General features: G+C 41.3%; 1 protein-coding gene across 1 annotated transcript; it reads left to right on the top strand.

Moving 5' to 3' along the window:
- Window positions 1-7351: 7351 nt before the first annotated feature.
- Window positions 7352-19049, top strand: bcl2l12 (BCL2 like 12). Its single transcript, XM_083780889.1, has 8 exons — window positions 7352-7835; window positions 10717-10909; window positions 11328-11529; window positions 15561-15831; window positions 16310-16456; window positions 17271-17341; window positions 17651-17938; window positions 18272-19049. Exons 1-8 carry the CDS (start codon window positions 7772-7774, stop codon window positions 18317-18319), a joined length of 1284 nt encoding a protein of 427 aa, XP_083637015.1. The 5' UTR covers window positions 7352-7771; the 3' UTR covers window positions 18320-19049.
- Window positions 19050-19496: the final 447 nt, after the last annotated feature.

Below are 19496 nucleotides of genomic sequence, written 5' to 3' on the forward strand. Positions count from 1 at the left end.
AAAACTGACATTGTTTTTTTTTTTTTTTTTTTTGAACAATATGGCTGTTATGGCGAAGTATAAATGATCTCTAATAGCAGTTAGAGTGCTACACAAACTCGGCTACGGACAGAAACTCAACACAATGTTTAAATAATGCAGCACAACTGAAATCGATCCAACCAATGTGACTCAGCAATGTGATGCTTTGAAGACAGGAAATTGGCACTCATCTGACCTTCAGGTGAACTGCCTCCATATGTAAAGACACATTTCAATAACACTAAATTTTTTATGTATTCTGTCACATTCAAAACATTCTCAAATAGTCTGGAACTGCAGTCTGTGGTTCATTTGGCTGTTTATGTAATGCTTTATAATTATATAGGTTTGAATTCCATACATTTTAATCCTAAATATATGATGCAACACAGCATACCTCATTCAGGCTTCAGTTTTAGATTTCACTCATATTTCACTTAGCTGTGTTAGAACACGTTTGTGCAAGATGGGGAATACTGTGTGAGATTGATGTGCAGAATATATCAAATGTATGTTTTGAAACGTTTTTCACTCAGTAAGAGTACCAAATGCCAACCAGATGCTACAGAATCACCAGTAACAGCTACTTTAAATTGGGAATAGTTTTGTTAATCCACAGCAATAGCTCTAATAGCCATATAGACAACTGCATACTTCACAAGATCATGGTGTGACATTTTGACAAATGGACATGTGTTATTGATGATACTCCATTTGTTATACTATTCAAATGATAGCTTTGTCCTTTTGCACACATTTGTTGATAAGTTGCTCTCTCACCATCTTTGGTCATTGGCCCAAAAGGTAGAAATGTGTTATGATAGACTGCAACGTGATCTGAAGTGACAATCATAAACATTACGTGTTTTTGCACTGGGAGTGTACAAATGGACCCTTACAGATCATGTGTAACTCTGAGAGTGTACAAAATGGAACCAAAAGGATCCTTACAGGTCTATTTGGTTCCATTTGTGCACACTCAGAGTTAACATGGAGGATCTTTATTGTCTAGGCCAGGGTCACCAGTGAAAGTCAAGGCATTCAGTGACAATCAAGCATTAAAATGGACTCAGCCTGGACTTAATCTCTACACAAAGGACATATCTTACAGTATTTAAACAATAACCTACTGTATGGTCAAGCTGAAGACAATCAAGCAGAACTCCAACTTACGAAGACAATCAAGAGAAAAGACAATATAACCTCAACTAGTGATAAAGGATAGTAGCTTATAGCCATGCTGTGATGACCTATTTTTGTTCAGGTTTGTGTCACTGTCCCTTTGTTCAAACTGAATTCCCACCCCTTCCTCTATTTCACCTGGACAATATTAGCACTGTGACCGTATGCGTATGGGTGAGTGTGTGAATGTAAGTGCATTGTGACATTTTTGCGTGTATTTAAGAGCATTTGAGTGTACTGTTAACAGGTGTCATTAGATGACTACTGGTTTTTTTATGTATTTCCCTTTTGTGAAACTGTACAAACCTAGAATAAACCGACAACAAAAATCTACATTTTAAACTTAAGCTTTCGTGTGATGATTTGGCTATCTCTGACGTGAGTAGAGGTTATTCTCTTCATAATTTGGGTAGGTTTTGCTTATACAAAAGGAGCATTTTTTCATAACAAATCACTTTTCAGTTTCCAGAAAGTCTTCTCAGATAAAGGTTTCATGTTTATCTCACTCTCTCTCACTTAACAGTAGCATTTCCTGTATATGTGCCTGTGGATTTCCTGTTTTTGTTACTAACTACAGTATATCACCACACCCACTGTGAATAAAGCTCTGACTGACATGTGATTCTTGCAGGAGACCTGCAACACATACTGTACAGACTGATAGACCAACAAACACGCACGCAGAGTAGTGGATGAAGTACTACATTTTTCACTTAGTATCAAATACCACAATGCATAAATACTGTACACAGTAAAAAAGTATTGGCATCGAAATGTAGCAGCCTACTTAAAATTCAAAAAGTAAAAGTACTCATTATGCAGAAATCTTCCATCTCATATTATCCAAAAGAACTACAAGATCTACAAGCTCACAATGCGTATCATGGCAGCGGTGGCACATTGTGAGCTTGTAGACTGGATATTTTCAAATATCCGATATATATAGCTAGCGCTTAAATGGTTACTGTATGTTTTATGATAATAATTAAAATGTACAAAGTAACTAGTAACTAATGTTTTCATAATAGTATTTTTCTCTGAGATCTCTAGTGGAGTAGAAGGAAAAGTACTGAACATTGGAAATACTCCAGTAATTAAAAAACATACTTGAATAAATGTACTTAGTTACTTTACACCCCCTCCCCCCCCCACACACACACACCTCCCACCAAACACACACACACACACACACACACACACACACACACACACACACAGGATGAAAGACAACTATCTCTCATCTCTCACTCGTACGCACGCACGCACACACACACACACACACACACACACACACACACACACACACACACACACACACACACACACACCCTTCATCCCTGTTCATTCAAGAACTCCCATGGCTCTGGCCATGTAGGGTCATAGACTGTAATCAAGTTTCTATGGTTATGCCAGCCAATTAAAGCTGGAGTTAATGACATGTGGAGAGGATGCTACAGCAGAGATAATCTGTTAAATAGTCACGTACAACTATCCCCCAAAGACCCTGCCCCCCCACCCCCCACCCCCCCCCCACACACACACCCCCAGCAGTTCTACTGTTTATCTACAAAGTCCGAACTCGACCCATGACTATCGTTCAATCAGCACTCCTCCCTTCATCCTTCCATCGTCTGCATCATCCCTACTTTTCTTTCTTTCTTTCTTTCTTTCTTTCTTTGGTATGAACCGTATGACAATAATGGCGGTGGCTTGCTGAAATCAGTAAAAACTTTAAACCTGGTGTCCCAATTTTGGGAATGTCATAATAGGCAAGATTTTTTGCCCAGATCGTCTATTTCCGCTATTTGTCTTATGTCGAAGTTTATAGTGGTTAAACATCCATAAGACACTGACTCCCCCTTGACGTTTCTCACTCCAGAAGTCCAAGAACAGAAGGAATGTTCCTATGTAGTTCTATGATGTATGTCATTGATGACATTGTATGCCACTGATGTGCAGAGTGTATCTGTCAAGTGGAAACATCATGTCCAAAACTGTTACTTTTCAGGATTCAAATAAAAAAATAGCAAAAGTAGCAGATTGACAAGCTCGGAGTGCGTTTTCGTGCCATGCTTCGAGCTTGTGGATCTGCTACTTTTGATACTATCAGTATCAAGTATGGCATTAATTTACAAAATAACACAAAAAGTTAAAATATGGAGATAAGAGGTACATTTCATTGTAACAACTCCAGAACAATAATAAGCAAGTCCCTCTATATGGCATGGCATAAACATGTCCTCCTTCCAGCCATTATAGGTGGATAAAGCACATCATCAACAATTCACGACAATACGTAGAAGAACTCTTATCTCTTATCTCTTATCTCTTCAACATCTAAGCACTATTAACCCATTAACCACATTAACCCTAGCGCCCCAATTCTGGGAATGTCATAAAAGGCAAGCATTTGGAAGTATATAGAGCCCTGGTATACCCCTGTCAACAAAGTAAATAGTTTTAATACAGTAGGAATTGGTCACTGACTCTTACCCATGAAGTTAAATCTTCTTGGCTCATAGTTTTTAGTGATCTATGAATGGAAAATGAATCTAAGCTAAATTCTGGAGAATTTCAATAGGACCTATGAATCATCAAAGCAGTGATTCTCAAACCTTTTCATGTGAAGGACCCCCAGTTTACTGTGCATTAGGCCACGGACCCCCATAACCCTTTCAAAGTTACCAATCATTTTGCGGGGGAGTCGAGGGACCCCCTGGAACCCTCCCACACAAGGCCCGCCGCCCCCACTTTGACAACCACGGATGTACAGTAGGCTATGGTTTTCAACACTGGCCTCTTCCTGACCCCAAAAATATTCACTAAAAGCAATCAAAACATCTGCCTTTCTTCATCTCTCCCTCTGCCATCAACAAGCACTTGCTCCCTCTCTCTCTCTCTCTCTCTCTGCGGTCTCTGGGTGTTTGTTGTTAGCTTCCTGTCACAGAGGAAGTGCCTCGCCCCACTGACGGGCTCCCTATTGGCCCTTGGCTCAGAAGAACAGTGATTTGGGGGGGGGGGGGGGGGGGAAGGGGGGTTGCCACTAGGGCAGGGGGATAGATAGAGAGAGCGCAGCATAGAGTGAGAGGTAGAAAGGGAGCAGAGGGCACACAGGGCAGGAAGGGTCCCTGATGCACACTGCAGACTAAAAATAAAGAAGTCTGAGAGCGAGACGAGAAGGAGGGGAGCGGACAACACGAGACATTCGGAGGGGAGGAAATTGCTTTGCAAGAGTAGGAGGTAAGAGGGCAAAAACGCACCACAAGTTAAAAACTTTTATTTTGAATTGCACTGTTTGATTTTGTTACTGCTGTTCTGTCACTGATACCCCCCCTCCCTCCCTTTTATTTTCCTGTAGGTTCTTCCACTCCCACGATACAAACTCCGATATTATTCTACTTAGTTTGGTTTCTCCCAATCCTTGTACCAGTGTCTTGATATTGAGGTGACGCTGGGCAGGGTTTGGGGGGGGCTGTGCTGAGGATTTTGCTGCACGTTTGTGTGTGTGTGGTGTGTGTGTGTGAGAGAGAGAGAGAGAGAGAGAGAGAGAGAGAGAGAGAGAGAAGAAGCTCAACTGCGGTGCTCCTCATTTTCATATCAGTAATCTGTTCATGTTCAAGTTTATTTGAAAACATCATTGCATAACAATATGAATCATGATGTTTATTACAATTTAAGACAAGAGGACAAGAGGATCACTAAAAAACAAATCAACTATCAAACAACGATAAAAAAGGACTTCTGGTAAAGCTTGTACGCTCTCGGGAGGAACGACATCTGGTGCCTTTTTGTGTGACTCACAGGTTGTCTGAGTGTCCTCCCGTTTCTTAGAGTGTAGCGACTTGTATTTGTAGACGCGCTCTGGTCTATTGTCTGTTCTATTTGTTCAAGTTGTCATTGCACAACACTTTAGAATTGACAACACTGTGCTGTATTTGTGAGTCAGTGTTGTTTCATGTATCGTGGACATGATGGCGATATGAAACAACTGAATTGTTCTGCGGGACCCAAAAGTAGGATATTTGATGCATGGGGTCACAGAGAAAGTATAACTGTAATAGAGGACCATTGTTTTGTAAAGTATTGGGGCTTGAATTTGATGTGGCCTATTCATTGTTAATTTGGTTAACATACATATTTCTATTAATCTGTGAAATTGTGATATTATCAAACAGTGTATATTTCCCAAAAGGAATGTCTGATCAGAAACAGGATACAACATCCCCACCCTCCTGCCTAGTATATCAGTGGTTCTCAAAGTGTGGTCAGGGCCCCTCAGGTTTCCCTTACAGTCCCTTACATCTGAGAAAAGATATATCCTCCTGCAACATTTATAATATCCGTGGATCCATTCCAGTTGAACAGATAGGAAAACTGTGGGGTCTGCTTTATACTTATACACGTGTGTAAGTGTAAGTAAGTAAGTGTGTAAATCGGTTAGTTCAATCTGTGAAAGCTTTGTTACTTTTACTACTGTATTGTGAGATGTTTTATTAAAAAATATTAAATGCAAATTGTTTCAATTTGCCAGATAAATTCCTCTTGTTTTGTAAAATATTTACTATTTCACTTATTATGATCATCTGTAATAACAGAGATTATTATGAAAGCTTAAGAATCTAGACAATTTTTAACATACAGCCTACACACTGCATGAAAAGAGAAAAGAAAGCATATTAAATAGTAGTTAACCATGTTGTACTTTGAAAGTACTATTGTGAGACAGACATAATAAAAGAATGTCATGAAAGTTTTAATGAAAATATATGATGTATGTTGGTGTTTTCATGGCCTAATGCTTGATTTTGGAGGAGTTTTATGTGTAATCCAGTCCTGCACAACAAGCATAATATGGTAGAATGAACCGAAAATAGCAGTTACAGTGGGCGATATGGAAAAATATAATATCACAATATTCTTTCAAGCAGTATCACGATACACGATATTATCACGATATTCTTTCTTGCAGGTTTTTATGGTTATTGTTCAAGTTACTTAACAGTACAACCACTTACAAGGTAATAAAAACTAAAAGAAAAAGCAGTACAAGACCATTTAGACCAAAATACGTATTATTTTTGGTGAACAAAACCATCATTCTACAGAAGTATAAATTAAGGTATAGAACTTCAAATCATAGAATGTGCATTCACTGTATCACGACATGTACGAAATCTCTGAAACGGCATAATGACATCGTGGAGACACTGTATCGTCTCGACGATATTTATCACAATATCGCCCACCCTACAAGCTCAAAATGCATTGCATCCGCAATACACAACACAAGTACTGCCTCTTTTGTGGAATGTACCAACATTTTAAGTATTACTTTGACATCCATGTGTTACCAACACAAGGATTGCATCTTGCAATGGGTCTGGTCCACAAGATTCGATACACCACCAAGATACCCATGTACCTGTCTAAATACTTCCTTAATGTCAACAAAGTCCACACCCACAACACCAGAGGGAGTTCAACTAACCATGTGCAACCCAGATTCGGCACAAACAACGGACTAAATTATTTTTGCTCCTATGCCACCAAAATGTGGAACGCCCTACCAACAGTCATTAAGACATGCGAATCCCTTGACTCCTTCAAAACCGCCCTCAAAGGGCACCTACACGGATGGCTGCAATTAGAAACTGCTCCAGAACTAACTTCTGGTGCATGGAAGGACTAGGCTCGGTGGGTCATACTCTAGTCTACTCTCTGCAATCCAGCCTCTAACACGGTACACCACAATAAAACAATCCCTCAAGTGACTGACCACAAAACACCTGCATGGCATTGAGATCTGGATGCTGATGCCATGATGATGGACCCCACCTAGCTGTGGTCCAGCTAACCATATGATCTCAATGCCGTTGCATTTAGATTAGAATGAATGCATTGCAACGGCATTAGAGCTATGGACCAGAGCTAGACCCCACCTCACCTCCACCTCTGACCAAACAAAAAAACAGATCTGCAAGCTGACAACGCGTCGTCAACTCGTCGCACCTCCGCTTGTAGATCTGTTCTTTTTGACCAGCGACACCCTCGCACAACACAAGCCTGGTGGGCGAGGTTACGCGAAACAGAGCATGCGCACTACGTGTGTTGTTGCATGCCAACAACATAACACGGCCGTGTGAAATTGTCCGGCCGGCCGGCGCGTCCTGGGGCACTCATTGTCTCATTCAAACAAGTTATTAATCTCCTTTTAAAACACGGACAACCGCTCTAACTGGAATGTGGAGGTAATTGCTTGCTGTAACACGTAGAGCATTAACGACCGGCCGGCGGCACCATGTCCTTTCATAAAGTTACTCGAACTTTATCAAAACTTTACCTGCTGGACATCTTGATTAGCTAGCCAAGCTACCTTAGCTAGCGTAGCCCACCCCCGGCAATGTAATTCCGTGTCTGTCCGTCGGCGGTCGGCGTTTAAAACCTGACTGACGACTCGGAAGTTAAGGGGCTGCATTCATTCGTGTTATTTATCTGTAGATGCATACAGTACATACAGTATAGATCCAGTTAGTGCGTGTTTAGGTGTTCATGCAAACAGCCGTGATGAATGAAGTTCCTCGGTGAAGTTTGGAGAGCAGTGATTGAGTCCTGCGGGCACACAGCAGCAGCAGGTGACAACAATTCAACTTTTATTGTTTCATTAATGTACATTGTACAAGTCCAGTTAGTTTTGATTTACCATTCCTGGTGTAAGACAACAGTATGTATGTATGTGCTTGATGTCATGGATGGCGGCAGGTCTTTGATATTGGGTAACGAATTACATTCAGAATTCAGAATCCACCACACTGCATTACAAATAATTCATTTCAGAAATTCACATGTCTTTAATCTAATTCAATAAGGTGAAACTTTGAAGCTTTATAGCAGCAGCTTAATGTGAGTGATATCACAGTAAAATCATAATGGGGGCAATTCTAGCCCTGAAACACGACAGTCATAATTGTCATGTACGAGCGTCATGTGTATACTTTCAAAGTGTATACTTACTGTACAATGTTCGAGTTAAAAATGTCTAAATTAATATTGGGGATTTCACTACATGTGTATCACAAGACTTGTGACATACTGATACTGTTGTTAGGTGAAGGGTGTGGTTCCTGTAGTATAGTGGTTTCTATGGAGCCATACCAGATAACACACACACACACACACACACACACACACACACACACACACACACACACACACACACACACACACACACAGTCACACACACACACACACACACACACACACCAACATTTGCTGATGGTCAAGACTGCATAGCATATCTGTTTTATAGGACACACCATTATAAAATCATTCTATCCATGGTAGCCTCAAGGCATGACTTTATTAGCCTGTCTGGGGCATAGTCATAGCTGATAGCAATTCACCATGTAATTCACCATGTAATTGTGTTATCAAACATGTTGCATGGTTGCACCTACCCAAGTTCATGGGAGTTTTCCCTTCCAAAATCCAGTCCCCAACACTGTAATGTCTTTTAGTTGTAATTAATTAGACTTGAGTTTGTGTAGTGAAAACCTTAGTGTGTAAGTACACACACATGTAATGAAACATCAGCACTCAGGCTCAGCAAGGTCCCAAATGTTATATCTGGAGCGTTAGGCATGCCGTGAGTCTAGATACATTATGTGTGAAATGTTGACCAACTGGATCGTCGAGTATTTTTTGTGTGTTGCTTCCACTTCACCTGGCTGGCTGTGCCATTCTGTGGGATATATCTTTGTGCCGGCTTATCACTATGATACTGTGATTTAAATCAGGCTTTCCCAAACCATATCAGCCCGAGACCCAAAAGAGAAATATAGTGTCTTTCCAGGGCCCAAACTTAAAATGGATACATTGTGAATGAATCACTCAAGCCATATTTAAAAAAGAGTGAACATTGCAAGTGTCCCAATGTGTGTTCTAAGCTTGTAGCAATTTTTTCCCCCTGAAAATCTTTTATAAATTTCTGAAGAGAGAGAGAGAGAGAGGGAGCTTATGGGGAAACTTAAAGAAAAAGATTGCACACACAAAAACGGGTACGCACCGCAACCTAGAATGGGTCATGACTGTTGTGTGACCTTTATGTTTGGGATACAGTCACTGATTAACCCCATATTGCAAGTGGTTGCTGCTGAACGGATCAGTCAAAAATTAATCGCCACATCCTTCCTTCACAGTCACACAGCAGAATCAGAAGACTTTATTGTCATGACATGTAAACATGTTAGGAATTAGGTTTGGTGGGACAGCAGAGTGCAGTTACAACAACATTAGGACAAGTGCAAAACAGGACAAGACAGTGCAAAGAATAGATTTAAGATTTCTAAAGGGAAATCTATTTAATGTAAATTTGCAGCATACTTTTATGTCTAGTCTAGTGTCTCTCAGCCAGTGACTGTTTACATGGATGTAGGTATATTCCACTTAGAATGACAGCTCATTGAGAATAAAAATATGCTCATGTAAAGTTGTAAACAAACGCCTCAATTGGAATAGAATATTCCACTCCGGTCTGATCCAAATATATTCATTCGGGTTTGAGTCAGGACCTAAAAGTGGGCTGTATTGTAATTGAGTAATCTGTTAAAGGTTCATTAGTTGAGTCACAAAGCAATTGCAAAACTGTTGTAATAAGTCTGTTTTTGTTTGTCACTGTAATGGCAGAAAATAACCTAGACTCATTCCATCACCCTGCTCCCCTGCACCGGCAGCCATGGCCCGTCGCACCAACCCCTGCCTTTACATACACACACTCCCATCTCTCCAGACACTGCAGCCACTCCCTACTGAAATGCCTTCGCCATATACTCCTTCCCTCTGAGTGTCACGGCCCGTTTTCCCTGCACTCTCTCCTTCCCAACCCAGTTCTTCTAAACTCACTTGCCCCTTCATCGAAAGCACCTGTGGGATTGCTCAACAAAACTGCTAATCTGTATTATGTCTCTGTCCCTCTCCGAGTTGAACGGAGTTCAGAAGTGCATTGGGGACAGATGATGAGCAAGAACAACGGCAGCTGTTGAAGGGTGACGGGGTCTGGGCTGGAGATGCCAGGGGAGGGGGTCAGGAGGGTGAACAACAAAGAGTTGTGGGCAAGGGGGCCGATACTTCGGGCAAAATGCGACCGGGCGCAGACGATAACCAACCCCCTAGGATGGTAAAGTCCAGACCTGAAAAGATAATTGGTGCCAAAAGTGTCATTTAAAAAAAAGATGAAAGGTGTAGCTAGAACACAGGTGGCCAGTTTGCGTGACAAACTGTCTAAAAAGGCTTGCATTTGTAGTTTTGTACAGAGTCAGTCGCTATCCTGTCTGCTGCCGGAGGCTTTATAAACGTCTACTAAGCTATTCCGTCAAGCACATTCCATCATGTGCATTTACATTTCCAATGTCCAGTGTCTCAGGAGATGGAGTGTGAACCGGAAATTACACTCTGTGTTTTTCAGAAAAGAAATTAGGTTCGTGCTTCACTGTGTCACTCTGTGTTCCTCTCCTTCAGCCATGTCAGAAGAAACCACAGATCGCCGCACCTCTGTCTCTTCTCTGTCCTCTGTCTCATCAATCTCCCTGGTGGAGATCAAGGCCGAAACCCGGCTGGTGCTCAAAGCCTTCATCTGGAATAGCCTATCTATCCCCTTGGATGAGAGACCTGGAAGGGTTGGAGGCACCTACAAAGATCCCCACAAATATAGGTACATTCACCAGATATATCCTGACTCATCTCTTCAACCTAAATTGCATCTAAAAACTTTTTGGAAATGGCTGATCTACAAGCTTGTGATGCGTTTGTAGATCTGCTATTTTTGGAAATGTTTTGAAAATGTATACTATGAATCTTTTTCAATTTTCGATTGTGATAATTATGCAAAATAATTATCATCTCAAATAATTGCGATTAGGCTATTTTGTAATTATTGTGACAGGCCTATCTATCGCATCCATTTTTATTTGAAAAGATCCAACTTTAACTTCAATCAGATGTCATCAAACTAACCTTGACTTATCTCTCTCATACAGTATGTCATTAACATCACTTCCCTCTGCTTTGACATAATGGTGCATCTCAAGTTGGCACCTAATTCTTGTGCCTTTATACTTCCCACATCACAGACGACATTCTCAGGATGAGGACGACGGCTCGCCGGACGAGAGGAGGAGAACCATCAAGAAGCTGGTCAAGCGTATTCCAACCGCCGTATTCCGCCCCGCCAAAGATGGCGGCCTCCTTCAGTCCTCACACAGCACCCTGGAGAGAGATGGACAGCAGAACGGCGTCAGCGCTGCTGTGCAGCATATCAGGGATCAACTCGAGGTAAGGATGACGTTTCTTTTCCAATGTTTCTTATTGAGGTTCTGACATTTCACATTTGTTCAGTTGTAGTATACAGTTTGAAAACTTAACTTGATAGAACCAACCATTTGGTGCAGCCACTCCATTGCCCAGCAATGTGTGTCCCTGGCTGGCTGGGTCCATCCGAGCACCGAAATAGTGTTTTTTTTCACCACCAAGTGTCACTGTTGCGCAGCCTAACACGCCTAACACAAAAAATTACAAAAATGTACACCACCGATTTGATATGATTGTGAATTCCAGCTTTCACATATACTGTTCAATAAGGTACATTGAAGCGCAGTCTAGAGCAGGGATTCCCAAACTGTGGCGCATGCACCCCCTTCTGGGGGGTCGGTGACATGAAAAGTATATGGTGCTATGGATTTATTTTAAATATATGAACATATTATGGCAAGTATATTAATGCAGAATATAGCCTATGCTGCATATATGCCACATTCAAGTTCATATATGTGGAGCATGCAACATATATGCATAACATATGTTGCATAAAACTATTCTTTATGCCATAAAGAATAGGTGTTCATGTACAGTATTTCATTTCCATGTGGGGGGGGGGGGAGGGAGGGGGGTGCAGTACTTAGTTTAGACAGTTTTTGGTTTAGACTAGTCAATGGTTAGACCAGTCATTAGTCCTACAACTACAACCTATCTCAAACCCTCACCCTATCCTCCCACAGGGCAGCACACCTAAACCTAACCTTAACCCATGTCTCACCAATGACTAGTCTAAACTAATATGCATCCCAGTGGTAACCAGTGGTTACTTCCAAAAAAGTAATCACTGGTCTAGAGGCGTGAATCTCGTTTGCGTCCGAGCATAGGCATGGCAGAGGCATGGTAACGCCCCGTCTGCCTGTGATTGGCCTACCGACACTGCCCGTCTTGACTGTCCTCCGAGGTGGATAAACTATGCTGGATAGTCTGATGCGAGGTTACTCCGTGGTGGGAACAGTAGTAGTATGGTATGATGCAAGAGAACTATAACTACTTTTATTTTTGTAGAAGAGGCAAACTAATATTGTTTTTGCTGTTTGCTTTGATGGAATAATTGAACATGCACACCGTAATATGATTTGTGTGTGTTCTAAAATAAAGTGTTTGTGTTGATTATTGTGTAATTTATTTGTATGTGTAAACTTGAAACATTATTGTACTATAAAAAGTTCTATTTTCCCTTCATCTTTATCCTTTTTAGTGTAATAGTATTAGTTTACTATAATTAGATTGATACACAATAATCACACGTACGTGTTCAATCAATTATTCAATCAAAGCAAACGGCATAAACAATATTAGTTTGCCTCTTCTACAAAAATAAAAGTTTTATTCTGTTATTCTCTTGTATTATTTATTTCTCAATCTCACCACGGAGTAACCTCGTGTATCGGAGGACAGTCAAAACGGGCAGTGTCGGTAGGCCAATCACAGGCAGGCGGGGCGTTGCCATGCCTATGCTCGGACGTAAACGAGATTCACACGGTCTAGAGGGGTCCACTGCATCAAAGACTGGCTGCCATACCCTTTAACCTTTAACCTTTCCAGGCATTATCACAGAGGATATCAGTTTCTCCAGCGGTACCACACTCATTACTTTGAGTATGGTGTTTCTTGCTACAGTATGTATAAGTGTATTGTGAATTTGTGATTACTTTACTGTTGTCTGTTCCATGCACAGGATACCTTAGGTTCTAGTACACACTGGAGAGGTGACGAGTCCAAATTGTATCCAATCAAAGTATCCAGCTAATTCTTCACCTTATTCTAATTTCCAAAACACTTTGTACATTTCCAAAACATATGTGCATATGTAGGATGAGGTTTCTTAAGTGAAGTACATTTCTACACAGCAAAATCCAGTATTTGACAGACAAAAAAGGGGGATGCAAAGCGAGTTGGATTTGAACCCAGGTTAGCTATAGAAAGGACTTTAGCCTTTAGTGGTATGAACTCTTACTAGGTGGGGTGCGGGGCTTCTCCATTAAACAAAAATAGAGATATATGCAGACAAGAAAGTAAAACCTATAAGGATTATTATATTTATATAAAGATATATTTCCTATAAAAAGTAAGTAAGATAAACCTAATATCAAACGCAAGTCTTTAAATTTGTCCTTTGAGACCATGGACTTTTAGGAAGCACATTCTACATTGCAGCTGCTGAGTATAAGAAGGTGCTCTTGCCCTTACAGCTGTTAAATTGACATGGTACAAAGTTTATAGAGCTCCCTCTGTTGTAATACCTATAGGTGTCCATGAGGTAGGTCGGGAATGGCTTATTGTAGGTATCAGCCGGTAACACAAAGGGGTCTATCCTCATAATATATGTGCTGGACCCCTGGGAGATGGATTGCTGAGTTATGTAGTTTAGCGATGAATCATTTTGTTTTGAGATGTCTAGCTTTGTTTTGAGGATATAAGGGCTAGCATACCAGGCAGGAAGTGCAGCCATAGTCGAGTGTTGTACTAGTGCTGATGCTAGTATTTTCAGGTCTCTTTGAGTCGAGACTCTAACGTTACTTTTTTATTTCCTTTTCTATGACTTTCAATGTCATGTTCTCTAACTTCTCTCCCGATAATGTGTTGTCTAAAATGCAACCTGAAGTGTATAATCATGAATTGCTGTGGTACAATGGTAAAAATGCCGATCTACAAGCTCACACAAATGCAATTTGTTATGAGATCCTCGATCAGTGTTTTCTCACCCACACCCTCAGGAAATGTTAAGAGATGAGGAGTACACGAACGTGGCGTGTATGTATCGCGGGACGTGGGAGTGAGTAAACACTGAACTGCTTGCAGCCAGATAGATACTTTAGGTGGGTAGATACTTTATTAATCCCAAAGGAAATTTGTTAGGTACGCTGAGGTCCGGAGGCAGAGCACTGCACACAGACATCAGACGGCTATGCACACAGCTCTGCCTTTGATTCCAATATGACGTCAGGCTCACGTAATGCAGATGATTTCCCTTAAACAATTAAATTGTTTTCAAGGCATTATATTCACTGGTCCCACCGGGCAAGTGCCTGGTGCATTCTGCTGGTCCGAAAGGTTTAAACAGTTTTCAAAGAAGTCAGCCTCGCTTGCAGCAGGCCTGCGAGACGGGGTGGGAAATCAGCTGATCATATTTGTGGAATGCAATGTTCACTTTTTTGTGGTCTTGGAGAAGAAGGGGGAATATGTCCATGTATTTCAGGCGTACTATTTCTGAGAAATCATTGTGGATGAAGATCTTAAAATCTGAGGCTTTTTGCCCTTTTAAAAGTGTCTTCCATTTCTTATATCTAAATAGCTTGGTGACACTGGATCTGGGTCGCCCATCTGGCAGATAGGTGTCAATTCTCTGTGCCCTCTCCACTTCAGTCAGTTGCTTATACATCTCTTCTCTCGTCATGTTTTGTTTTTGATTTGTTTTGATCCATAAATCAGAATTGTATGTATTTAATTACATTTATTTCTCCTGGATTGATTTTCCAGCTAGTTTCCTTAGTAGTGAGCTTGTCTAGAGTGGACTTTAGTTTCCCCAAGTACTTAAGCCGCGTGTCTTGAAACATCCTTAAGACTATCCGTCTCTGCTTGTGCACCCCTCTGTCTTAAGCTTAGAGAACGATTTAACCAGCTCTTTTTGAGATCCATGAGACAGAGGAAAGTCATTACGTTATTTTCTTAGAAATCCATTCTTACTTCTTTGAAAAAGGTTTTTTTTTGTTGTTTAGTACCGTGACGGTCACAAACACATCCCTCAAAGCTGGACTATTTCTGTGAGATATTGCAACACCTACAGTGTTAATGAAAGTGTAATAATTCACCGCTTACGCTACAGATTGTTATGGTATGTACACAATGTAAACTCACTCCTGTGCTATCTTTGTGTTCCAGCCTTTCATGATGTTGATTATGAAGGCAATTCTCAAAGTGAGCTTTTGAGCAGTTGTATTTTTCGCATAATTTTGAACTGTAAACGATTTTGTCGTTTCCATTCGCAGAGCGACTTCATGTCTCCATCCTCGACATCGTCAGAGGATGACAGCGCCAAGGGACCGAAGAAGGTGAAGAAGAAGAAGAAGAAGCTCCGGAAGCAGATCTCTGACTTCTTCAAGATCATCAAGTCGAAAGACAAGAAGGAGGACAAAGACAAGAAGGAGGACAAAGACAAGAAGGAGGACAAAGAGAAAGAAGATGGCCGTCCTCAGAGGCCCACATCGCTGGATATACGTCCTAGAGTCCCAGAGCCCGTCACGTCCCCCGTCTCTCCCAGTGAGTGATCTCCATCGTCTTATGATAGAAACTAGGGCTGCAACAGTCAATCGAAATGAGCGATTCAATAACTATCAGAACTTATCCATTTTAATAATTCAAAATATATATAATCAGTACAACAAAGTAGAGGTCTTCACGGTCTACCATAGACCAAAATAACAGAAAAGGCACAAGACCCGTACTAATTGTTTGTGCTCTTGTTTATAATGGCCATTGGCCACTCGGGCCTCATGTCACCTCATGTCTGTATAGTATATCATTGTGTGTATAAGACCCGTATCGCTGATCAGGAGAGAAAAGCATGAAATGCTGTGTGATGACTTTGTACGTATGTAATCGCTCTGCTCGAACAATCTATATTTGAATGTAGCTTAAGGTTACTTGCACGGCGTCGCAGTCTTTCTTTATTCAGATGTATCAAATCTCTCCTTGTTTGTCAAGCGCTGATAGGAAGGTGTATTGTCGTGCTTTGTAGATCACCCTCTAGAGTTCTATGAGGAGGTGGCAGAGAGGCTGGGCAAGCTGGCCCAGAGGTCCCACAGTATAAAGAAAATAAAGAGACCCAGTCCCGGACCCCTGCCAAGTCCGCCCAAGCCTGCACCCGCTGACAACCCTTCACCTGGTGAGCACGCACGCACGCCTATGTACTTTGACAACACACACTTCACAAAAGACATGACTACTTTGTTGCACATCAAGTATTGCATGTATATGTATTGCAATACAAACACAAGATGAATCCCATAAAATATATTTCTTGCATTTGCGGACAGTGTGCAGGAGTTTTTTCTTTCAGTACGTTTGGGCCATTGTTCGGTCTTCTCCTACGCACCTGTCATCTTTGTAGGTGTGCAAAATACTTTATAAGCAGCGTACAAACATACAGTTGCACTAACGTCAATGTTCAGTAGGGATGCTCCGATCCGTATTTTTGGGGCGAATACTAGTCACTGATTCTTTTCCTCAGGATTGATTGGATGTTCCCGAAAACAACAGTATCTGTACTGGTTGTACTGGTTAAAATTGTCTTTTTGCATAGACCTGTGGTTTGGCCCATCATTCCTTAAACTCTAGAATAGGCCCACCAGTTTCAGTACAGTATATTATATGGCATATCAGCTATGTGCTTCAATATACAGTACATCAGACAGATGCTAAGACAAAACATTTTATTTGGTAACGATTGAGTCATAAAAGATCAGATTTTGCGATCAGGTAATTTGACCGATCACTGATCAAGTCGTTTGGACTAGTGAAAAATTGGTCGATTTATAATCAATCGCAATCATGTCACCCCTCCTGTGTTGTTATGGCTGTTGAACATTGTTGCCAAGTCTGCTTATTATAAGACAATTTTAAATATTGGTAGTTGCGGGTTAACAAACTCACAAAATCTGGCAACACTACTGTTGAACTGTAACTTCATTCTCCAACAGCTGACAAGGAGGCAGTGTTACAGAAGCTGATCCAGGTACTGTCTATGGAGGGGGACGCCATCAACAAGAAGGTATGTACATTCTACTTTGTTGACCGATATCTCGTCATTCACTGACGGGCAATGGTCCCCCTACCGTGCACTGCTCAGGAATGTGCCGCGCAGAGCATCTATGTAGCGCATATTAACACCAGATATATTTGTGTATTGCAGTTGCAGATTATTTTGTGTTATGCCTATCTCCGCTTGGCATAGAGTGTATATATAGGTCTTCATTTACACACATGCACGTGATCGGTCGGCTGTCGTCCAATCAAATGCACCTGTATGCGTTGCTTTTGTCTTACCCAACAGCCTATCCTCTCGTCCCTCTTTCATCAGATCCAGTCAGATCAATTCCTGAGATCCTCACTGACCCGTCTCTCCTACCCGTCCTTCGCCAAGCTCCTGGACACCTTCGCCAGCAGCGAGGTGGCCACGGCGCCTCCACCCATGCCGGCACCGGCCAGTCTCACGCCGGCACCGGCCAGTCCCACGCTGCGGCGCGTGGCCGTCACCATGGAAGTATCACGGCGCGTGGTGACAGCCACAGGCACCCAGCGCATGCAGGGATACGCTGAGCGCTACATGGAGAACTTTGCACCATGGGTGAAGAAACAAGGAGGATGGGTGAGTGATGTTATTAAGAACCTATTTCTTATGCCCATTTTGGGCATGTCATTATGAAGTTGGGTTTACGTGGTTAATGATAATCCAGTAATTTTTTTTTACAAAAGTTTGTGTTGTCTTAAACTGGATTTTGTCCTCTTAGACATTGGGAATATTTGTATGTGTCTTATGCACATCAGTCCATCCATATGTGTATATTTTCCTATTTGTATTTATTACTTCTAATATATGTTGGTCCTTAGAGGTCCACATACCTACATTGACCCTTTTATATCAATCATCCAGTATCATTATCCTAGTTTATTCCTTTATTCCTGTATTGTTTGTGTGCAGGAGAACATCGTAATTTTAGAAGAGTCTATGGAGTTGGAGTATGACTGAACATGAAGGAGTATGACTGAACATCATGCCGCTTGGACGATCACTTCCACCACTCAGGTTTAAATAGTAATGTAACACACTTTCAGCCCCTCCCCCGCCTACTGTATAGATTTGAAAATAAGCCAAAGTGGAGCGGTATGAAGCAAGTGACACTGCAATGCTTTGGTGACACATTGGGTGCACTCAACTCCTGTGTAGACATAAACATTCCATGACTAGCTGTTGCCGGGGCTCATTCAGATTTTAGTCGGTAACCACTAACCAGCTACAACTACAGTTTCGGCTCTCGATCAGGAGACGACAGATTGGAATCCTAATGTGTGCTGACTGCTTTTCACATGCACCCGATTATCACAGCACGCCTGGTCGTGGTCCGCCCTGTCTGACTTGGAGTTTGACTAGCAGTGCCTAAACAAGTGCACCCATGTGACTATCACCGTCGTCATGTTTTTACAGGTGATAAAGGTGTACAGCAGAGTAAACGTTTCAATCTGCACCACTGACACTACATGAGATGATGTCTGTATTTATTATTGGAAATATCAAATTCATGACACGGAACGAAATGAAAGGGATAATAACGATGAGCTGTGTGGTTATGAAAATGGTATGTATGATATGGAAGCAAATCTTCCAGATTCAAAGCTGAGGCAGAGTTATTTTTCTATAACCACATATCTGAGTTCATTGTCTGCTTATACCATGGCCACTAGCATTTGAAATATAAGCAGTGTTTCATATTTTGGGGCAATATGCTCTTAAAATGTTACCTTACTTCTCCAGCAAGTAGGAGAAGCCTTAGTTACGACTGACAGTCAATAATTGTCCCATCTTTTACAGAAATATTAAAAACTTATATCAACACAAACATTTTATATTACACCCCAAACCTTTGAACGTTATATTGAAATAGATGGATAGATTGCTGCTAATATTAGCTTCAATACTTTATTTAATTATGCATAATTAATTTCAAGGCAATGTAAATTATGCAGCCACCTGAAAATAAGCACAATCTCCAGCCAATCAGAATCGAGTATTCTCTACGGGCATGGTATAAGAGGCATATATGTTTAGTGTTTACAGTAAAGACATGAATTAGTGTTTCCTCTTAAGGTCTTCCTGGATGAAATAGCCAGGGTCACTATGACACAGAAGTCTCAAAGAAACCTAACTT

This window comes from Protomyctophum parallelum (assembly GCF_964188405.1).
Source record: "Protomyctophum parallelum genome assembly, chromosome: 13".
NCBI lineage: Eukaryota > Metazoa > Chordata > Actinopteri > Myctophiformes > Myctophidae > Protomyctophum > Protomyctophum parallelum.